At 42.8% G+C, this 23,050-nt stretch overlaps 3 protein-coding genes and 1 long non-coding RNA gene across 19 annotated transcripts in view; 3 read left to right on the top strand and 1 right to left on the bottom strand.

The window, feature by feature from the left end:
- mlphb (melanophilin b) overlaps positions 1 to 11,527 on the top strand; it is a gene marked incomplete in the record, with an annotated part of 16,500 nt that extends 4,973 nt beyond the window's left edge. The window contains 10 exon segments of the mRNA XM_062402126.1: positions 2,165 to 2,254; positions 2,660 to 2,771; positions 2,990 to 3,237; positions 5,434 to 5,517; positions 6,806 to 7,096; positions 7,733 to 7,882; positions 7,971 to 8,039; positions 8,332 to 8,380; positions 8,861 to 8,955; positions 10,383 to 11,527. Of these exon segments, the coding sequence (XP_062258110.1) occupies positions 2,165 to 2,254; positions 2,660 to 2,771; positions 2,990 to 3,237; positions 5,434 to 5,517; positions 6,806 to 7,096; positions 7,733 to 7,882; positions 7,971 to 8,039; positions 8,332 to 8,380; positions 8,861 to 8,955; positions 10,383 to 10,409 (1,215 nt within the window).
- An 806-nt stretch (positions 11,528 to 12,333) lies between these two features.
- LOC133967719 (uncharacterized) lies at positions 12,334 to 12,988 on the top strand. Its single transcript, XR_009924061.1, has 3 exons — positions 12,334 to 12,421; positions 12,513 to 12,586; positions 12,692 to 12,988. It is a non-coding gene; the product is annotated as an uncharacterized LOC133967719 (long non-coding RNA).
- Positions 12,989 to 13,945: 957 nt separating this feature from the next.
- LOC133967454 (ras-related protein Rab-17-like) lies at positions 13,946 to 19,286 on the bottom strand. Of its 4 annotated transcripts, none has more exons than XM_062402915.1 (6): positions 16,994 to 17,485; positions 16,267 to 16,418; positions 16,039 to 16,164; positions 15,844 to 15,937; positions 15,030 to 15,198; positions 13,946 to 14,522 (listed from the first exon to the last, which is right to left on the bottom strand). In XM_062402915.1, exons 1-5 carry the CDS (start codon positions 17,157 to 17,159, stop codon positions 15,065 to 15,067), a joined length of 672 nt encoding a protein of 223 aa, XP_062258899.1. In that variant the 5' UTR covers positions 17,160 to 17,485; the 3' UTR covers positions 13,946 to 14,522; positions 15,030 to 15,064. The 4 variants fall into 4 exon arrangements, with proteins under 4 accessions (XP_062258899.1, XP_062258898.1, XP_062258896.1 ...); XM_062402914.1 differs by lacking the exon at positions 13,946 to 14,522 and adding an exon at positions 19,216 to 19,286 and having other exon boundaries at positions 14,560 to 15,198; positions 16,994 to 17,265; XM_062402912.1 differs by lacking the exon at positions 13,946 to 14,522 and adding an exon at positions 19,216 to 19,263 and having other exon boundaries at positions 14,560 to 15,198; positions 16,994 to 17,301.
- Positions 19,287 to 19,354: 68 nt separating this feature from the next.
- The window catches only part of lrrfip1a (leucine rich repeat (in FLII) interacting protein 1a), a 30,448-nt gene continuing 26,752 nt past the window's right edge, over positions 19,355 to 23,050 (top strand). For all 13 annotated transcript variants that reach the window (XM_062402911.1, XM_062402910.1, XM_062402909.1 and 10 more), the window contains exon 1: positions 19,355 to 19,488. In XM_062402911.1, coding sequence (XP_062258895.1) covers positions 19,399 to 19,488 — 90 coding nt within the window. In that variant the 5' untranslated portion in view covers positions 19,355 to 19,398. The remainder of the gene's footprint in view (positions 19,489 to 23,050) is intronic.

The raw sequence follows: 23,050 nt of genomic DNA, 5'->3' as shown, positions 1-23,050 counted from the left end.
CTGCCTCGTTCACTCACATTATAAACTGAATATTGACACTACACTACAGAATGATCCAGTTCGAGAGTTCTCTCTTTGTGGGAGCAGTGGTTTTGGAGCAGATCAGAGAGTTCTGGTTAAACTGGCACAGTCACTGCTCAACTGGCTTTTATTCACATTGGCCCATTGATTTATTCAGGTTGAGCCAAGAGCATTATAATGGAAATGGAAATCATTACTATTATTATGTTGTTATCATTTGAGGTTGTGGTAGTGTCGGTGATGCTGGCTCTAATAATATGAGATTCATCTGCACTTTTCTGTCAGATAAATAGAAAACAATCTCTTCATGTCGGACACGTAGACTTTATGAAATCTGAAATGTTAAAGAAGGGATGCAGTGAAGGTTCACAGTTCTTTCACTCATGAAATGGATCTGAAGGACAAATGACAAAACATAATGTTCACGCTTTTCCCTTTTCTCTTTCTGCCTGATTGAAGAAATACTACGTGCTTCTCACTGTAAATACCACTGAAAGATGTGATACTTTTATTTATATATTCATATTCATTCAGTCACAATTGGTCCAGTAATCTAATGCTTCCTTGTGCAGCATGATGTTGTGTGATTGTGAAACATTAGTGAAAAGGTTCAACACTAACATGTGTGTCCCTCCAGCAGATGGATATGAGGAGCACAGTATGGATGCCACGGACTCACAACACCACAAAAGGGTACGACAACTCCTTTTCTACTAACACACTTTCTCTAGGAGGTGATGAACCAGTACACAAGCTTCTTTTATTGCACTTTTGAAAAAAATATATAATTACCTTTCAGCAAGTTTGTGGATTCTAGTGATTTGAGTTATTAAACAAGAACCAAATCAAGATCACTAGTTTCTTTATTGTTTTTTAAGATCTTGACACAAAGACACAAACGCACAAACACACCTGATTCATTTGTGTTATCAAAACAAATGTTTACTGTTCTTTGATTAAAACATGTGTTGGAGCTCATCTGCAGCAGAGACAAGTTGAAACCAGCGCTCTGCACGTGTGAGTGTCTGAAACCAGTGAGTGTGGGCAGCACTGATCTTCATCACGCTGACAGGTCCCACACAGGTTGTCCACATGATAGAACCCAGCCCCCGAGAATATCTGGAATGCCTTGACAGCTGGTGACACCCAAGGTCAGGAACAGTTGAACTGGCCCTAACCCACCGTGCATTGTGGGTAAATACCAGGCTGTCGTTAAAAAAAAAAAAAAAAAAGAGTACAAAGGGCAGTGAGTCCACTGGAATTCATCATAAAACCCAGACTGGTTTTGTTGGTACCACAGTATCTGTGTAATAAACGGAGTGAAGCTTTGTTTATCCTGCTGCAGCTGTCGAGTGGAGAACGAGCTGCTCACAGGACTCCGGGTTCTGCAGGACGTCCACGGGCTGCGTCTGGTTTTCAATGTGACAAACCGTTAAGGTTTTATTTGCATCATACCTGACAGATCTCTGGAGAGGCCAGTCAGTGATCTCTGCAACCCCCCCCCCCCCCCCCCCCCCACACACACACGTCTGATTACACTCAGTGCCCCCTACTGTTCTATATAGAGTACTGCCTTCTGCTGCTGCTCAGGCCAGGGGAGTGTTCGGGGCTTCCATTCAGGGCAGTGTTCTCTAGAGTTTTTCATAACCTACACAAAGATGATAAACTGAATCTTTGTGCAAGATTAACCAGTAATGTGAATATTAATATGTTTAGGCACCTAAAGTAGAGCCAGGTGTTTTTATATGAAAGGACATTGGATCTAAACATAAAAAAGTGCCTGAAACCGTAGATTTTGATATTTTCCTTGTGTTTTAGAAAAAGAGCCAAGATACATGTACAAATCTATCTATCTTTATATATCTCTGTATGTTTAACACAGTAAGCCTGAGAGTGTGTGATGCTTCGAGGGACAGGGAACCAGCTGAGGCTGATGTTCTCTAAAAGAAATGATTTGCATTAATGAAAGTTTGTTAACGAGACACAGTGGGAGTCTTAACGAGTTGTGCTTGTTAACCTCCTGTGATGATGAGTCTTTTGTTGGGATCACATCCATCTTCTCTCTTTCATTTGTACCTTTCCATGTTTCCTCCTCTTCCTCAACTCCTCTTCGGTGGTGGTCGTCCCCTTTCACTGTCAAAAGATAAGAAAGTCCAAACGGAGGCTAACTGTCGATCCCGTTGATTTTCAACTGGGCTGTGACTACTCCCAGTCAAGAGGACGGTCCAATCAGGTAGAAGCTGGACAACTAACCACAACCAGCTTTTCCCCAAACACAACTAATCTGCATGCCTGAATTAAACCAGACGGAATTTGGGTTCCTCCTTTTCTGTTTTATCTTTTTATTAAACATCTAGTGAGGTGATGGTATTGTGTATAGAGACATAAACAAGTCGGCCATTTGCCCAATGTCTTACTCGTTAACCATGTGCAATTATTAACTTTGAGGGTTCTCTTCCCATTTAATATGAATTTACAAAGGTATGTAGTTAATTCATGTAAAGCAGCAGTTCATTTTCATTCCTTTGTGAGAACCCAGTGAAAACACCCTGCTTCCTCCTCTAGTATCAGTTTGTCAGAGCAGCACTAACCTTCCTCCTCCTTTCTCTCCCTCTTCACTCCTCATCCTCCCTCCCAGGCCCCGGGTTCCCATGACATCCTGGTCATGGATGTCGACGGGGGGGAGTTGAACCTCGCTGAAGCTCACGTGGCCTCGGTTTTCCATCAGATGTCGGAGCAGCAACGTGCAGGTGCTGACCCGGGAATGTGTCCACAAGGAAACCCTGATAAATGAGCTCGTACTGTTTTAGAACCCTGAGAGTTTATCAGTAAAAAAGACAAAGTTAACATAATACAAAAGAAATAAAAAAGAATTGAAGCAATTGAAAGTAAAGTGACATCAGATGTGACTCATCTCCTGACCTGAGTGTGAGAAGTTGAATTCACCACCCTGCTGTTTCCCTCGTAGATGACCTGGTGTACTCGGACAGGGGAACCGTCCCGTCCCGCTCCGTCTCCCGGCTCAGCCACACCTCCTGTGGCAGCGGCAGCGGGGGGGGGCCCCGGGGCAGCAGCAGCTACCTGCCCGGCCCTGACGACTCGGGGGAGGAGGAGGACGAGGACCACTGCCGGCCCTACCTGCTCTACCAGTCTCACCTGGGCCCCTGCAGCCACACGTCCCAGGAGAGCTTGAACTCAGCCCTCCCCCCACCGCAGGTCTCTATTATCCTTCAAGTTATTGTTTATCATCCCGTTCACTCTGCAGCTGCAGTGGGAATCAGTTTCTATGCTGTAAAAACATCAGGTCAGAATGCTGTGGGTTGAGAGAAGGCCTCGTTTGACATTGTGCGTGCATACCACACATTATAAACGTTTACATGTTCAACCTCCTTTCATAATCCAACCCCACTGCGCTCAGATATTCTGTCTGATATTAATCAACTTCACTGATTTATGTGTTACCCATGTGGCGTTTAACGGTAGATAATAAAAGTTGGATGCTCTTGCCACAGTTTGCAGAAACCAATGCTTTATTTTATCTTGGTAGTATGCTACAAACATCTTGAAATACTTTTTAATTGAATGCAGTTAAAAGAGAGAAGCCTATAGTCTGTGCATGGAAGACGAGATGAGAATATTTGGCCTTGTTGTGTAGCTGTGAGCTCACTGCAACATGGCGTGTTGGGAAGCTTCATTTATATGAGCTATAAAAGGTACGATAACAACATAAACATGCATTTAATCTCACCCTGGACGGGGTTTTTATAAAAGACAGATAAATTGGCACAAAAATCTTCTAATTCTCACAATGTTCTGATCTGTCAACAAATTAATTGTGTCTTTTCTGCTGAAGTGATTCTCCATCAAACATTCCAGGCCCTTTGAGCAGAGCACACACACACACACACACACACACACAGACACACACTCTGCAGGCTGACATGTCACAGAGTGATGTAGGGGAGACAGCTGAGAGATCAGAGGAAGGTTGCACACATTGCATCAGTGTCTGTTTACGTGTTGGCACTGGGCTCGGTCCCCGGAAAGGAACACAACAACCGCTTCTGGTCCCTTCATGGGAAGCAGATAAAAGCAGATTGTGTTTACCATTAGTCGGACTGACTTGGAGCAGCAATCACTTGTCTTCATGCGTCTTTGACTTGATTCTGACTCACTACAGAAAATAATGTTCACCTGCTGAGGAGTAAATCGTATTAACCGAATCAGGAGATGTTCTTTGTAGTCATCAGCGATAAGGGATCTGAACACAGAGCATGTGATTGAGCTCCGGTGTTATCAGACCCACCTGAAACCTCGACTCATTTCCAGCCTCAGTATCCAATGTCACGGCAAATTTCTCTCCCAGTCGGGCAACACACATGGAGGACCATGAGAGACACACACAGCCCGGGCACGTGCCTGTCAGACAACAAAGAACACACGTTACACTTCCTCCAGCTCTGAGATTAGTCACGAGACCGGAGCTGCTGCTGCGACTGATTCAGAAACATTCTCAGACCGGCAATTTGCCCTGAAAGTCAAGTGATGTTTGCAATTTGATTACGTTTGTGGAACAGGATTTCAGAAGGAGTCAACAAGCAATATATTAACTTTTTGTGTAATGAAAATGTGGTTTAAATCTGAACTATTTTATCAACTAGTTACCGTCCGGAAGCCAGAGGGAAGAGCTTGTTTAAAAAAAATGGAGAAATCTCTCATGTCAAATAACAAAACAATAAAATATTTATATATGTCAGTCATAGTAAGAAGACGAATGAATATAAATAATATTATTTTTGTTGAGTTTGAGAATCAACATATGGTTTGTTGATTCTAAGAGGAAGTGTCTGAGAAGCACGATTCAAGTGAAGAGCCTCATTTACACTTCAAAGATTTATCAGATTTCTGTCTCCATGACTTCCTGAGTTGAATACGACTCTTCCTGCCTTCAGGGACCCCCACTTAAAAAAAGCACTGCATTTCTAAGTATTTATTTTTCCAGTAGAAATATTCTATTTCTTTCCTCAGTCAAAAGGTCTTGGACTGTTCATCCAGGTCATTTGACAGAGAAGAACCTTCCCCTTGTTGTGGAATCAGATTTGACTCCGATGAGACCATGTGAAAGTGCAGCACGGACATTATCTAACAACCTGTATCTGAAAAACAAATTAAATTGACATATTGTCTTTTGTTTTGCATATTGAGTGAAATTAAAATCATATGAAATGTTGCTACTTAGTTTATGTACTCGTGAAATTGTCCTCAAGTACTTGTATTGTACATTGTCTCAAGAGAAACTTAATTATCTATATCTACACTTTAGTCAATTTCCATGAGCTCTTTCATTTATGTTTTTTCATATCTGGTGTCAACCAATCAGCTGTAGTGTCCCTAACTTATGTCTTTCTTTAGATCTCTGACCTGAACAGACACATATCAAACATAGAGACCATCTTGAGTCGCTTAGAACAGAAGGTCACCTCCACATATGACCAGGTAAATCCTATACTGTTGTGTTACCATCGTATTTAATCTCTGTCAGACTAGTTGTCATATGAATTATACTTATTGTTATGAAGATGTTATACATGTGAACATTATGGGGGTGGACACTGAGGATGTAGAAGAGCATATAGTGTGTCTCTCACCTCACACAACAATGGACGGACCCTTAAGGGACTGAGGTGTGTGCAAAAGGTTCAGCTGTGATTTACATTCAACTGTTTTAAAATGTGACAGCTACATGTTGCAGCTACACAATTACATTAACAATTTACCATGTGTAATAGGAAAGACACGCAAAGCAGCTCTGACGATTTCACAGTTTTGATTGAGTCTAACCAGAGTCCTTTGAAAACACAGCAGGCATCTGTTGTCAACAAAGACACTGAAACAAGTCGTTGGATGATGGATAGCAGCTGATAATGTAGAATAATGCATAATATAAAAAGTACTTTTCTTCATAAACCTGTTTCTAATATTCTCCATAGAACAGTGGATGGAAAGTGAATTAATTTGGATTTTATTTGCTGAATTTCTTCAGCCCAGCCACTTGATGTCTCGAGCGCTGCTTTTACTCTGGACTTTAACTCCACACCAGTATCATTAGTGACTGGGCCAAGCCACAGAAACAGAGTTAGCCAGTTTGGCAGGAGTTGAAAAGGCAAAATATACAAGCCTCTGATTAGGGATGTTGTGATTCCAGTGTCTCTAACTCCGGCCACCGGAGTGCTGTGTGATGTGTTTGTCTTTAGACTGTGGGTGAAAACTGGAGGACCCACATAAACACAATCAGTGCCGAGCCGATGACACACAATGACTCTGGCTCTGACTGGAGCTAAACATTTTAAATATCGCAAAGGGTTGTCATCAATTTGACGCTCAGGTCATAGATTTTATCTTTAACTTGTGGCGTAGTTAATTGAAGAGGGAAATAGAATAAGTAATGGCTGAATTTCCATTTAGCTGCTTTAGCTCATTTCCTCACTTGAATAGATCAGAGCGATGATTTTATAGAAAGATGTTCGACTCCACTTCCCCTCACGGCACAGAGAAGAAACCAACTCATCTCAGATTCAATGCTGAAATCTTTTAACACAATGAGGATCGAGGAGTGAAACTGTGTCATGGAGCTCTATACTCCATCCACCACAGGGAATCCAGATGTTTTGGCTTCAACTGTCAGCTGTTGTCCTTCTTCACAGTCATTTGAACAGTGTATAATTAAACCTGTGCTTTTCTCCCACGGCTCATTATCTCTGTTGTGTTCCTGTTCACCGACCAGGCGTCCCTCACCCCGAGCAGCAGCTCTCCTCTTCCTCAGTGGGAGGGCGTGGACCTGGAGGAGCAGCAGCTCAGGCAGAAGCTGCACGACATGACGAACGACATCAGTGACCACAGCCTGACCTCGGACGAGGACGAGTCCAACGGGCCTCACTCCTCGCAGGAGGTCCCGGCCTGGAGGAGCCCGGAGGGGGACAGCAAACCGTCCAGACTCCCGACCAGGCCTTCGTCCAGGACAAGCACCGTGGACTCCATCCTGGAGGAGGAGCCTCAGCAGACTGACTCTCAGAAGGTAGAATTAAAAGAGTAAAACTTTATGAGTTCATCTAAAACCTCAACTCTCTCACTTGTGGCACATTCTGTTCTTTAAACATTCTGGCTCATTAACTTCCGCACCGGCCCGGCAGGAATCCAGCTCCAGCACGTTACCGTCATGAATCACGTCACTCAGCCTCAAAGTTTATTTTCCCTTTGTGTCGACCACATGCAGATGCATCGCCCCTTGGAATGAAGACAGTGTGGGGCTCTGTTGAGTGATGACACGCTCGTGTCCACAGGCCCGACCTACAGACTAACCCCTCTCTGTGGATTCAAAGTTTAAATAACACAGGACGCAGGACAACACGCTTCTCTGAAGTTATAACAAATGTTTCCTTTCACAGTGTGACCGTCTTGTTGCCAATAGGACTGAAGGGGGGCAAAGATCCACTGATATTAACCACTGACCGACCTCTCAGTCTTCGCTTCTGTTAAAACTACTTTTCTTGCTTCAATAAATGACTTTAATAAGACATGAATAACAACTTATACCCACAGAAGGATATAAAGAGAAGAGCCTGCCTGCTCCGAACGAGCTGCTTTCTTGAGATTGAGATTTAAAGTACGGGATCATCTTCTGATATGAATGTGGACTCTTGTGTCCTTACAGACAAACCACATGACAGACAGTGTGGAGAGGAAGTGGCTCCCCCTAGAGGAGGGATCGGAGTCGAGCTTCAGAGGCTCGACAGCTCTACTGGTCGAACTGGAAGGCCAGGTAGCTCAAGCAGCGGCCGACGTCCAAAACGCCCAGAGCGAGGTGAGAACAGACCAGAGGCTGAGTGAAGCAGGAATAAATTGTTTTCTGAAGAATCATTAATGTCAGTGTGTGTGTTTACTATCCCGAGGTCTCTTACATAGAGAACAGGATCGCTGCTCTGAACGCTGCCGGCATGCCTGTGGATAAGAAGAGAAGGGTAACGGCTTTTCAACTTCCTTAAAGTCCTGAGGGTTCTTCAGAGTCAGAGCTGTTTAGAGTCAGCAGATGGAAATCGTTGGAGTTATTTATAAGAGTTAAACCTCCTGCCAGAGCTCGACATACTGACTTGATTTCCAGCTCTGTGGCCCCACCAGCCTAAATTCAAACGAACCAATGAAATCATCTCTATCTCCAAAGCAGATCTGCCTCTTATAACTGAGTCTACTCTCCAAGGGCATATAAGTTCTCACATTCTCACACTGTCTCTGTTTGTGTCTTTGTGTTTGTAGTCTGCGATCCCGGTCCATCCGAGAAGACTTTCCCACAACGTGCCCTCAAGTAAGAACCAGCACCGCACCCCCCCCGCCCCCTCGAGCATTGATCCCCAGGGCCTCCATGCTGCCTCCAAACATGTTCATCTTATTAAAGTCAAACTCAGGAACATGATGTGAACTGATGAGCACTGTGTCCTATTGTTCAGCAGCTTTAAATGTCCCAGTGGGAGTGCTGATCGTGTTTTCAGGCAGAATACTGTTCACACAGGTTTCTAAGGGAATTGAACTCATTTCTGCCATAGATGTCCACTGGGACAATTTGGAAAGTTGGGGAGAGAGAATGATTGAAATTAACTTCCCCACTGATTATTTTCCTATCAGCATATTGTTTCAGTGTCCCTAAATAAAAGGTTCATGTCATTACTAAACCCATTTGCTTCCAGCGTTGAGGTTTGTAGAGAGACGTGTTTGCGGAGAGTCCTACCTCCTCGCTGTGTTTTTGAAAAGGCTGTGGACAGACCATGTAGTTGCTGTTTGTCTCCAGGCCAGGTGGACAGGTTTGTGAGGAACTCCCTCTACAGGGGCTCCCTGACGCAGAGGAACGCCGTGGCCAAGCCCAAGACCGGAGCGAGCTGTGCGGTACGGCCCCCACGCTGCGGTGCTGGGTGCGGTGAAGGGTTCAATTCCACAATCACTTAGCAGCAGGAACTGGGATTGGCCATTTGTTCCTCACGCAAGTGCAAAACTAAATACCAGCAGTGACCCTCCTGTCGACCCGTGTGTCGACCCGTGCTCCAAACTGAGCACATCTGGAAGTCACTGCTCTTTGCCAGGAGAGAGTCCAGGCACATAACTCACCGCAGCAGCTTGTGGTTTTCACACTTCAGATTCTAACCCCCCTCCCCCCCTGCAGTAAACTGGTGTATCTAATGGTGGAATTGAACTCTTCACGTCACAGTAGCACTGGGCTTTGCCTCACGTGGTGACTGGTTTCCCGTCACTCAGGCTGTGTGGTGGTTTGACTGAACTGCATTTTCTTCTAGTTCTGCTTCTTGCTGCTCAATCAGATGATGTTCGCCCTCACATGCAGAATCACTCAAGCTTTAGTAATGCATTGATTTTTCTTAATTTCCATCACCTGTAGGAGGTAAGGATCTGAACTTCTGCACAGGCACTGACTCTACTAATAAATACACTTGCTTGCGTCTTTATTCTGCCAAATCTGAATAGACCTGTGGTCGGATCCTGAGTTAGATGAGGGACAAAATTATATATTTAAGTATATTGCTAAAGATTTTCCCCTTTATATTTAAATACTTTATATTTACATCAGGAGCGGATCCTCTTTACAGTAGCCCAGACTGGACATATTCAACTTTTTGAGTTTTTATGACACTTGAAGCCTCCACAGGTTCTCCTTCATGTTTGGAAGAGGAGGAGGCAGTGAGGGGTGTTCAGCTGCAACATGACACTTCACACAAGGTGTTTTTTAGAGATGTTGTTTTAGAAAGACTTGCTCACGGTGAATTCTGTGGACAATGTCCTGCTGCGTTCTCACGTTGACTCACTGAGACATTGTCCAAAGCCTTCACCAGGAGGCTGGCAGGAGAAACTCCGGACATATTTACTTTCTGTCCCTCTGGAGAATGTCAAGAGATTATCTGGAGTTCAGTGCAGGTCTGAATAGCTTCGGTCTCAATGAGATGTGATATGATTATCACTGTCTGCTTCATACGCTTTTTAATGAATTGATGGGAATGTCCTGTTCAATGTGTTTCTTTGATGTTGATTTCCCTAAAATGTGTTTAAATATATTCCCACTTTAATGATAGTAATCCTTGATGATTAAGAAGTGAACAGGTTTATAAGATTATCACAAACCTTATAAACCTGTTGAAGTGGACGTCCTGTTCCTGTCACTTGTTGTTTGTCTCAGTTGCTGTGAATGATAATTGATAATTAACCAAATTGAAGCATGAAACGATTGATCAGCTCTTTCTTTCATTCAAACAGCTGCTCACTCTCTCTCTCTCTCTCTCTCTCTCTCTCTCTCTCTCTCCCTACAGAAACCAGTCATGACTCAGGGTTCCTGAGGAGGAGATTGAGCCTTTTGTGACCCAGCAGCTTTTTCATTACCACATTTTGTCAATTTATTACAGTCTTCATAACTGGACTTTTAGCATAATTAACTTTATTCCAATTAAAGGGTGAATTACTTCCATTTCAGAGACCGTCTCCTGGAGCGGGACGGCTTTGTGTTTTATAAAAAATTTGCCCTTTTGATATTAATTAGTGATATTTATATTATGATTCAGTTACACATGATCTGCACTAACATTGCTTCAATGTGAAAGCATTTACATTTGGCATAATAATCTGATATTGTTAAGATGCTTATTCCAATGTTGCAGGTCCTACAGCTGGTAGCAAGCCAGTCTGTGAACACTTTAATATCATCTGTCAAATGTTGTTAATGTTTTGGGATATTTCGTTAATATCATTGTAAAGGAGAAATGAAAAGCCAGTTTAAATATCTACTTTAAGGTGTGTGATTGTGAATGTGAAGGAAATGAATTCAGTGTGTAGAGAAATACACAAACAGTTGAGTGCAGCTGGTGACCAAGACAAAACAACTGCAACATACTGCATGTTATTCACCTCCTGACCAGAGGAGACAATAAGTCATAATTCATCTTTTAAAATATATATATATATAAATACACTTTTTGTATTGTGAGATATTATTACAAATGTATGTTTGTGAGATTGTTCTGCATATTTATAGCAACAAGACACTTAAAGAAATGTGACTTTTTCTAGATCAACATAATCAGTAGTTTTATATTCAACCTAAATTCAGATTGTGACAAATTTTAAAGAAACAAAAACTTTTTCTTTCTTTCTCATTATCTCCTCAATCAATTAATGTCAGTCATCTGTCCAGTAACTGCATGTTGCATATTCTGAATCCAGATGTTGAAGGAAATGTTTTTGAAGATGATTCAATAATTTGCATTAGTTTTGTGTTCATGCAGTCGAGTGACAAATTAAATGAAAACGCTTGATGGGACACAAACCAGAGCAAATGCTTCTGTACAGTTTGAGATCACAGAAGAATCCTAATAGATGATTATCATATGTCTCAACATGAACTCTATTAATTGTCTATTTCTTATTAAATTATTTACAAACGAAATCTTCTTTTGTTTGTTTTTGTTAGTTTTTTGTGATCTTATAAATGTATTGTGTGATTTCCTGTTCGGCCTCGGCTGCCTGTGCCTGTCCCAGATCTGCATCTTCTCACCATAACCTTGATAAATCATTCCACACACATTGTTCTCGTCTTCATACAGAAATCACTTCCCACAGGCGGTGACACGGCAGCTCTGTTACCAGTTATCTGAATAAACAGGAACATGTCCACCAGTGTGCAGTGGAATAAAGACCATGAGGGTCCTGAGGCAGTAAGACGCTGTCATTCCAAAGTATGAAACATCTCCACATGCTGAACATTACACGTACACGACACTTGTGGCTTCACTTTCCAACATTAACGTTGATTCCAGATGATTTGTGCTGCCGAAACATCACAGTAATGAAAACAGTCCTAATAATAATAAATAAAATACTTCCTTTAATTCATTGCTTATGTGTGAAAGTCAACTGGGAGTTAAGTGGAATTTTCAATTCTCAACTGTCCTTTTCCATGAATTAATTTAATAGTTATGATGATAACTTTATTTATGGGTATTGAACACAAATGAAATGAACACCGTGAGAGAACAAAGTCATTTTGAACTGTTGTGAACCAACCAGAGGTTTCTACTGAAGCTCCGGTCACAGATTCAGTACGTCCAGAAGCAGGAGGTAAATTCTTCACGTGAACTTTCCCTTTAACATCACAAGTGTTCGTTTTCCAATGTAAGTCTTGTGTATTGTAAGTATCGTATATATTTTCCTCAGGAGGTCGGTGACATCTGCGCATTAGCAACTAACCCCCCCCCCCCCCCCCCCCAGCTCCACCCCAGCTAGAATATAAAGAGATGATGAAAGAAGTGATTAAGTGAAACCGACATCCAGAGACAACATCGTCCTCCCAGTGCAGGTGAGATCTCAAATCAATCTGTGTCTGTCACAGTCACATTATCTGCTTTGGTCCAATCTTCTGTGGATTTGACTGGGCTTTCATTTCTCAGGGATTCAACTGGGAACCGCTACTTCGGTTTCTACTGGGCGATCAGGAAGAAGACATCCCTGAGGGCATTTCACAGTAAGTCGTTCTATTGGTTCAATATTCATGCTGTGTTATTTAAACAAAAGCAAAATATTCCTTCAGATGTGATTGATTGTGTGTTGTTGTGTGTTTTGTGTGTAGCTCAGCGATGGGGCTGTGTGCAGTCCTCTGTGTCGTCCTGCTGCTGCTGAGTCCAGCTCTAAGTGAATCTAATGGAGACAGTTCCATTCTCATAAGAAGTAACGGATCCTGAAATCAAATCAATGCCTGAAGTGATTATGAAAAGTTTGTTACCATGTTGTTCTTCAAAACATCTGTTTGGTGATTGACTGCCAGACAACCAATCACATGTCTTTGCTTGTTTCACAACCAGTGCGTCATTTACTAAGTTACATGACCATTGGGGAAAATACCATTAAGAAATCTGGAATCATATAAAAAGACTACATGTGATAAATAGTGAAGTAAAAAAACAAAAATGTTAAAAAGATAAGAAAAACATATGAATAATAAGAGGTTGAATTAGGTCATTTAATATATTGGATTGAATTTACTTTAATTATAAATAATTATTACTAATTTCTTTATATATATTTATATTCTCCTGTATAGTTTTGGGCTGAAAACTATTAAAGTGACATTCTGCAGTTTCTCCTCTTAGTTTGTTTATTTTTACAACACTGTAAATCAACCCGACTAAAGGACAAATTAAATCTCTACGAGCACAATGATACAGAACTATATCATCTATATCATGTTCACCTTATTATTTTGCTCCTAACTATACACCTGCAGCAGCAAAGTCATGAGACTCATCCACGATGAGTGTGGGATTTGATTTCAGGTCTGTTTTATATTTCCTCCTGTGTCCTTCAGATCCAAACATCGATGCGTCCTGGTACACGGGCAGAGGAATCAGACCTGTGGGGAGGTTTGGCCGAAGAGCTACGAGGAGAAATGAGCATCGTGTCACAGCCAGAGGTTACAGACTGAGGACCGACAGAGACGGAAGAATCTGGATCCATCAGTGATGACAACTACCCGAGGATACAAGATAAGATAAGATAAGATGAGAGAAGAGAAGAAAAGAGAAGAGAAGATGAAAATTGTTTTGTAAATTCAATAAACAACGTGAGACAATAAAGTTTGAATGCAGTGTGTGTACCACTGTTGTGTTTTCCTTCCGGTCACTTTTAGTGTCTCATTAAAATAAATTTTCTGAACTCTTCTCTATCAGGAATTGATAATTATGCAAGTTATACATTGATTTATTATCACTTTGTTTATGTCCATAGCTCAGCTGTTAAAATGAAAACACACTTTTCACTGAGATGATTCCAGGGGTTTACGCAACATCTGCAAAGGGTCGTTTTTAGATTCTCAATATTTATATACAATGAAAACCAAATGATTCCTGTTTTATAGTTTTATTTACTTCAAGTCATCTTCTCAGCAGGAGGTCTGGTGTCTTTCTTTCTTTAACTAAAACCAAGAGCCTCAGTTCCTCTGGCTCTGCACAAGCTTGGTTTCAATCAGCTCAACAAAGCCTCTTCTGAGTGATGCTTGAAATCAGGAATACACAGTTCACACTTATAGGATCACTTGTTGTGTGTGTCTGGACATAACACAACCAAACATTTAGAAAGAGCCCGACTGCAGGGGAGAGAAGTCGGTTTATATAAGAGCGTTGTTCCAGCCAAATGCAGACAGAAATACTGTCTCACAAACAGTCAGGAATTCTCTTAATCCCAATGTTATGGATGCACAGGGACTATATTTGTATTATTCATGAATGTTGATGACTAAAGGAATCGGGAGAACTCGGGGGGGGGGGGGGTGTTAAAGCCTCCTGCAGGCGGATCCTAAAGAACGCACAACGCCCCCTGTGCCTCCTCCTCTCCTCCTGGTACATGTCAGAGGCAGAGGTGTTATAAGTACACACGTCCTTTACTCAAATAGAAGTAGCAGATACCTGTGTGAAAAACAATTAAATTAAAGGTGTAAAAGTATTGATTGAACATCTTTACTTTAATAGAAGTATATAAGTACAGGCTCTGAAATGTGCATATAAAAGTGTAAAAGTTAAAAGTTAATTTCTACCGGCTGTTTCTGTGTGAGGAAACCGAGACGCATGTCACATTAATAAAGTCTCAACTATTTAAGTTAAATCACTTTTACTTCAAAAGAAAATTAAAAACAATAAACTTAAAAACAACTTAAAGCAACAACATAGTTTAAAGGTTCAATTCCTGTGAAGTGAAACAACCTGAATCTTTCAAAAAAGACGCACAACGTTGGTTCCTTTCGATATAAACACAAGTTTGTTTATCTCATTTATTTTGTAGGTTTTCCACCTATGTAAATAAAAAGAGGGACAGTCACATTAACTGTAAGAAATTAATTTATCAAACGTTCCTGTCGTCCCAAGTCGTCTCATTTCGCTCTGCTCCAACCAGTGCAGCTGATTTCATTACATTACCTCCGTCTCTCTCTCCTCTTTTCTCCTCTTCTCTTCTAGGGCCCAACTCGGCAGCAGGAAGCAGCAGAAGAAGAGAACGTGTCCCTGCGATGCAGATTCACCACCGGTGTCTCCCTCCACTCGGACAGACCCTCCGCCTGGGCTCCCAAACACTCGTACACCCTGAGGGCTGAGCCACACAGCTCTGTTAGAACATGCATCTCATGCACACTGGAATTACACAGGAACAAGTCAGAGGTCAGAGGTCAGGAGATCAAGAAGGGAACAAAGGCAGGTCACTGTTAAAGACCTTGAGCCGTCAGGAAGTGTCAGATTGATGATAAACCAGTGCGTTCACTACTTCTGTTGGTATCTACTGCCCACTAGGGGTGGCTGTGTGGCCTTTCTGTTGTCCTCCAGAAGATAAATCCACTGGGTGACACCAGTTTCAGACAGTTTCTAAATCCAGGTAAGATTAGCAATGAATATAATCTTCATATAGTCTGTATCTAAACGTTTTTGATTGATGGGGCCTGTTAGGTCAAAGCTCAGACTTTGGGTTAAAACCGACGTCTCTCTTTTCTGTGTTTAAGTTTAATGACGACATCAAACAGTTTGAGCCTTTGAGCTCCAGGGGGCGCTGAAGAACCTCTCTAGGACCAAATGTTTTTAAAAAGTCTTTCACTCCAAGTGCTCTTAGTTTTCTTAACCCTGCAAAGTCGTTGTTGTGTTTTGTATGTTGTTGCTTCGTTTCTTGGTGAGCCAAACACAATTTTCCACGTTGGCGGACAATACAGTTGTTTTCTATTCTAAATGACTCGACACATGTACTCACCTATAGCTGCTAACAACTCGCTGACCTGGAACCCCGACATTGCAGATGTCTCTGAAAAGTACAACCCCCTGTCTCTGGCCAGCCCCTGTCCTTCCTGTGTGAAGACAGACAAACCAGAAACTCTCCGTTGAAATAGAAGTATATCAGTGTGATTGATTGTGATACCGTTCATTGTGTTGTCATCCTTGTGTGTACCTGCACTGAGACTTGCCTCTCCTCAGCCAGATCCCCCTTGTTGCCCACCAGCCACAGGACACTAGATCCTGGGCCGAGCTGCTTCTCCAGCTCTCTGAGCCACACCTGAGCTCTGAGAAATGTTTCCTACAGCGACACGAGCACATGCAGGTACACAAACAAATGAGGCAGCAGCCAAGAAAAGCCCAGGCGACTCATTTATCATGTGCATGTGTGTGTTTCCTTTACCCTCTTGCTGATATCATAGACCAGGATGGCAGCGTGGGCTCCTCTGTAGTAGAGAGGGGTGACGCTGTGGTATTTCTCTTGTCCTGCCGTGTCCCATATCTCGAAGCGAAGATTGACGTCACTCAAATGCACCATTCGGGTCAGGTAGGCACCTGGAGGGTCAGAAATTAAAGATTAAAGATTAAAGATACATTTTTCTCTAGTTTACTTGTTTTTGAGGTATCATCATGTGTGTGAAATATGTGTTAAGTGCTTTTGTATGATACAACTAGATCAAACTTTTGTTTAACGACATTTAAGTTCGATAGTTTGGGAAATTAATGTATTTACTTGATGCCACTCTCAAGTCTGTGTGTTATCCAGACGTATGAGGAGGGTATAGTGAGGAGTCAGTTAGCCTAGCTTAGCATTAGGACTAGACACAGTTAACACAAACCAGCAGCTCTGCAGCTCGATAACTAAGAAAGAGAATTGTAAAAAACAACAAGTGGTGTTTTCATGTTGAGCTAAATCAATCCAGCCTATTAACCACTGTCGAACATTAACTAGGTTGACTGAGAGTTACTGGAGGTGTTTGTCTTTGTTGACCTCTGGATACAGTTTCCAGGCTGTACTTTATTAACTGTATAACTTCACTTTTAGGGTGTACAGACTTCAGGGGCATCAAGAGCAGAAACACACATTTCACACAAAGACAAGATCAAAATCCATCTTATCGTGAACTCACAGCCAACAGTAGGCGATGTGCTCCTGAACTCATCCTTCCCAAACCGCAGAGCCAAACATGACTTGCCCACTCCAGAGCTCCCCAGAAGAACCATCTTAGCCCTGAGGGTTTGCACAGGTCTCCTCAGACAAGGTCCTCCTGGCGACCTCGGGAGATTCTCCCCCATGAAAAGAACTCAGGTGGAGCAAAGTCTGTGAATCCTGATCCAGTACAGATCAATGTTTTCCTTTAAAGAAACAGCAGCTGCTCCAAACTGCACAGAGGAGCCGATGCTGTGTGGAGAGAGTTGGACGCAGCGTCAGCTTCACCTTGGAAATTGAAAGTAAAACCAAAGTCCTGTCTTAACTTGCAATACAGCAAACAACACAATCACACCTACCCACTGAGTCATAACAACAAAAATCTGGACTGTTTCTTCCTGTTACCTCCTCACATGACACCTCTACACCACAGGGGGGCGGTATTGTACTGACTAAACCTCCTGCTGTACCAGTAACAACCAGCAGGTGTCAAGTCTCTCAGTCTATGAACACGTGTTGAATTCACTCTTTTATGTTCCTCTGTAAAGCCTCTGCACAGTTTGTTTTGAATGTACAAATACAAATGTATTCACTGAAATGCCTGTTCATTCATAATCCATACCAGTTTAGTTTGTGTTGGTTTTTTAATCACTTCCATATCCACAGCCTAACTCATTTAAATACATAGAGAACAATGTGTTAAATGCTTTTACTGCCTCATCAGATACGATCATACGATAACTGAGCAACCTGCATGCCACTTTCTCCACAAAGAAGATAAAAGCTTCCACCTTTAGCCTCTCGCTCCTCATGTGAGTCCAGGCAAATATGAATCCATCGTACAGGTTTAAAGGGTTCAGTGTGTGGAATCTGGTGACATCTAGTGGTGAAGTGTCGTGGTGCAGCTGAACACCCCTCACCTCACTCTCCTCTTCCAAACATGGAGGAGAAACTGTGGAAACCTTCAGGTGTGATAAACTCAAGGGTTTAGTTTGTCCAGTTTGGACGACTGTAAAAAAAAACATGGCGGCCTCCGTAGAGAGGAGCCACTCTGATGTACATATAAAATAGTTAAATATAAAGGTTTCATTCTATGGTAAAGAATACTTAAATTCATACAATTTAGATGAAACACACGAGTGAAAACATAACTATAATTGTTTTTTATTGCCAATAAATCCCTTTCACCTAAATGTTACACACTGGACCTTTTAGCATCAGGAGAAGAAAACGCTCTGTGTTATATTAAAGTGTTACAACAGAGATATCACAGGCTATCAAAATATCCAGTGAGGTCATTATGAACTCGCCTGCCACACTGTACTGGCATGGGCAGATTATGGGATTCACATATTCACATTGTGTTGGATGAGCAGCAGTAAAGTCTTCTGCCTCTTTAAGAAGCACCAGCCTGTTTTTAGTCCTCACTGGTCACCATTAAAAATAGCAGTGGGAGTGTGAGAGAGTGCGATCGCTCAACAGGAGCTGTGGTTTCTGCCTGAAACTCAACCCCCCCCCGGACATGTTCGGAGCCAGCGGCCAGTGCTGCGTTCAAGGACAACATCCAATACTGACAATAAAACTTAACTTTCACTTATTCTTATTCTGTTTATTTATTTTTTAGAGGTGACTGATTCACCAGTTTGGTTTGGTATCACCAGTCAGTCCTCGAGAGCAGACGTGTAAACTTGCAGACACATAAATCCAGATGTTAGTGTTGTATAAACTTGTTTACCCTGCACATATCCTAAAAACAGCATCTGGACTTTGGTGTTAATGATAGGATAATACCCCCCCCCCCCCCCCCCCCCACACACACACACACAAACACAATGACACGTGCCATAGTTCTGGAACAGGCAGCTGTTGTGTTTACATAAAGTTGTTTTATCCGTTGTGTGTTCTCTGATTTAAAACTGAGAGGATACAGTCTATGGATGTGATATTGCCTCACTGCTCCGGAGTGAAAATTCCGACAGCACGTGAAGGCAGCGCGGGTTGAGTTCAGGCTCTGAAGTTGTTGTGTGTCACAGGTTCGAGTCCGGGAGCCGTCCCCGGAGAACACAACACACACACACACACACACTTCCGTACGCTTTCCTGACGGAGCTAAAGTTCCACGCGTGTTTGACTCCCTCAGTAAAACGCACGCGCCGCGAACGCACTGTAGTAAGTTAGCGCGCGCTCTGCGAGGAGACTCACGTGCGGCCGCAGCTTGGCGCGGGCTCGTCAGTCTCGAGTCAGTTCCGGTGCAGGAAGACGCGTTGGAGCGGATGTGTGACAATGACCCGGGTTGTTCCGCGTGTCCGCGTTTGACTCGAGCTGCGCGGCCGCACACGAGCCTCAGCTGCCGTCCGGGCCGGATTAGTGCTGCCTAGCGGGGACATGGGGACTCAGGGCGCGGGACGGAAGAGGTCCAGCAAGAAGGACAAGTCCACGGCGGAGGACGATGCCCTGAACCTCATAGCGAGAGAGGTGAGAGGAGGAGAGCTGGACCCGCGGGTCTGGGACTGGGCGAGGAAGACCACCCAGTGGACTCTTCCTCGCCCAGTCCCACTGAGGAGCCCCATCTCACTGCTGGGTGTGATGGGTGACCCCGGTGCACACACACACACACACACACACAAACACACACACACACACACACACACACAAACACACACACACTGGTGTTTGATTGCGACTGGCACAGGTACCTTTGTTTTTAGTGGTATTTTTCAAGTAAACACTTCTTTTAATTAATTAATCAATTAGCCACAATTGTGATTCTTAAAGGGATGGTTCACGAAAAAATGAAAGTTCACTCATTATCTACACACCACTTTGCTGATGGGGGGGGGAGTGGGAGTGTTTGAGTGCACAAAACTCACAAACGGTAGCAAACTTTATTATGAATACCTATAAATAAAAGAAAACTAATACTACTAATTATATAGACAGATCATGCAATTTAATAAATAGCAAAGTGATATGAACAAAGCTAAACAATTAGGAAAGTGATTAAATATGCAAATTAAAGTCTGTATGAGACGAGGTGCAGTAGCAGATTATTAATACTGTACTAGAGGATTATAAACCTTTCATGTTCCAACCTGCAGGAAGTGTTCTGCTCCCCCAGTGAGCAGCAGTTGCTCTGCATTGTTTCCAACAGGTGGTGAAGTCGTGTTGTGACAGGTTGACAAGGCCTCTAATCTCTTTATTGTGATGAGTCTGGCGCTCGAGGAATTGATGTTTTGTGGCAGATGTAAGGCCCCATGTGTCCTCTGGAATTAAGTCGCTGTCTGAAGTGTGATACCCGCCACGCTTTTGTCCCCTGAGGTGGAACACACACGTAAAGAATCATTGTTTCGGTCTAATTTCAAAGTAAAATACAGACTGTCTATAAAGGAATCAGTATATCAAGAAGCCACATTGTGCTTCTGTTCTTGAAGATACCAGCACGCTGCCCGTTCTAGACCTGCTCAGTTAAATGTTTTTTTATAAAATACTCCAGCTTCTGCTTTACTACAGTTCACATGTGTGGCTCATTTACACGCTTGAAGGATTTAACTGGTGGTTTCGTACACTTCCTGGCGGCTCTTTGACTTTTCCGTTCGGCAGTCAGCACCATCTCCAGAACCAGGTTCACAACATTTCAAAATAAAAGCTCTGTAATCAGATTGGGTATACAGCTATGCAGCATGAAAATGAACATTGTGCTTTTTACTTTGAGGACAAATTAAGACATCACAGGTTCCAGAATACAGACAGAGACGGACGTTTGTGGTATTAGCAGATGGATATAGATTCATATTTTCTGTCATAAATGTATATTTAGTTTGGACACTGCTGCCTGTAACTCAGCAGAATGTGTGTTTCTCCTGCTGTAAAGTGATGAGCACAAAAACAGTGAAACCCATCGTCCCAACCCTCTTATCTCACTCAGGGCAGTGTGTGCAGCTGTAGGAGGAAGTTGAGTCTGTGCTAACACAACCCGGATGTTTCACCTAACTTGCAAATCACTTGTAACTGACATACACATGATGTAGTCATCACTTTTTAGCTGTGAGTGGCAACAAATAAAACACCACGTAGGTCTGGCTGTTTTGAAACAACCTCAGCTGCTTGGCAGACTGGTCACACTGCTGCTGCTACTTGTCGCTTGTTGTCGTCTATCTTGTGCGGCAGCAGTGGCACCAGGATGCAGCAGCAATCACTAAACATCCAAACAGGATACGACAAAAAACAGTAAGTTCAGCCAGTTTTCTCCCACGTGTGCAACGGGGAGAAAGTCTGTGCCTTTAAGTCGCATAGGGGTCAGGTCCCTCACCGGCAGTCATCTGACGGGAAGGCATGTCAGCCCTGATGAGTTGGCCCATTCTGAAAGAAGAGTTTTAAAAATAGATGCTCCTGAAAGATCAGCTGTTGCTGCACCCCAGTTTTAGATTGGGCCAGTGGGATGGGGGGTGGAGGAGGTGGAGAGATGTGGCTCACCAACTGTCCGTCCTGGCAGCAAGAACATTGGTGTTCCAGTGAAGAACAGAAGGCTGAAGAAGTTGATCGCAGGAGCTGAGTCTGAGTTTGTGGAAACTTCTGGTCCTTTGGTGTCATGTTTCTGAACAGCCCTCCGCTGCCCTTTAGTATCACAGGGCTCAGAGGAACTGATAAATCTGTTAATGGTGGACCAAATGGGAGAAGACCCCACAGCAAGACAGGCTGCCACCTCTGAATACCAGAGCTTTAGCTGTTCTGTTCTGTAGGGATCTGGTTTGTCTGTCAAACTGTGGGAATCCAGCTTGTGAACATTGATTTGTTCTGAGGACGACTCACCGTGGATCAGCTTCTCTCAAATAGACTGAAATGTGCAAAAGAACAAAGTATAGTTATTAAACGAAAGTCTACAATCCAACACTCAGTGGAAACATAACATTTTAAGAAGTGACCTAGGTCTTACACTGTGTAGCTGCTCCTGGAACAGTTAATGCTGTTTCACTGTAGAGCTGCTACCGCACAGGGGCACTGGAATAGAGCAGAGCCGTTAATAACACAGTGCCTATATTACTATGACAAGTCTAAATGTCTGCTGTGAGTCATTTTGTTCTGTCCTGCAGCGACTGTGTAGTCTGCACAGTGTGTCCTGCTATGAGGTGACACCGCTGTGCCACCGTGCCACTGCTGTTGGTGCTTTGTTGGACTCTTTTCTCCTCATATTTGTCTAATTAAAAATCACAGTTGATCATTTCAGATTTGATTTCCATTATTGAGGATCTTATTCTCTCTGAGACCATAAAAATCACTAAAGTGCAGCAGATCGGCAAAAAATGTTGGTTTTAGTGTAAAAGTAAGAGAAAAGTCAAAAAAGTAGTTATTACTTATTGTTTTGAAGGGCTCTGTTATATATATATTTTTTTACCAGAGTGATATAGTAAGTGTTTTACTCGTCAACAGGCCGTAAGACACAGTTAATCATGGTGTTCCTCCGTTTCCCCCCAGGTGGGTGTCAGATATTGACAGTTAGAAGTGAGTCAATCTGGTTTTCCTGCTCCGCTTTACGAGCTGAAACTGGTTCCACATGCAAACTCAAAGACATTTGTCATCCTGGCAATGACATGAAAGTCTGGACCCGACTGCCGACACCTTCTGGAGTTAATACAAAAAAAAAATGGCTTCAAACACATCAAATTCAAATCAGGAGCCAGGTTTGAAGATGTTTACACCGGCCGAGCCCCACTCACATTCCTGGCGTTGGCCCAAGGCAAACTCTTACTTTCATGAGGTAAAGATTCCCACGGAGAGTTTGTGTTACACCCTCAGGTCTCACCCAGATGTGTCACAGTGTGAATCCAGACACTGACAGTGAACACACACTTGGCCTGTGAAGGTTGTTATATTCAATGGGACAAATATTGAGTAGTAGCTCAGGAGTTATGTTCCTAACTGTCCTGATGGGTTGTAAAGTCAAAACCAGGAAATACTCCCACTTTCACTTAGACTAATAACACTGTAATTGTATAGATTGAATTTAGGTCAAAGTGTTGCTTTGTTAATAATATGGGCT

This window comes from Platichthys flesus, chromosome 13 (genome assembly GCF_949316205.1).
Source record: "Platichthys flesus chromosome 13, fPlaFle2.1, whole genome shotgun sequence".
Taxonomy (NCBI): Eukaryota; Metazoa; Chordata; class Actinopteri; order Pleuronectiformes; family Pleuronectidae; genus Platichthys; species Platichthys flesus.
This window is presented reverse-complemented; position numbering and strand designations above follow the sequence as displayed.

Excerpts from the sequence above, each read along its gene's own strand:
- LOC133967454 (XM_062402914.1), bottom strand. The coding sequence starts at position 17,159 with ATGGGGGAGAATCTCCCGAGGTCGCCAGGAGGACCTTGTCTGAGGAGA. Across the intron at positions 16,419-16,993 it reads CACATCGCCTACTGTTGGCT|GTGCCTACCTGACCCGAATG; the intron begins GTGAGTTCACGA and ends CTGACCCTCCAG. Across the intron at positions 16,165-16,266 it reads TCTATGATATCAGCAAGAGG|GAAACATTTCTCAGAGCTCA; the intron begins GTAAAGGAAACA and ends GTGTCGCTGTAG.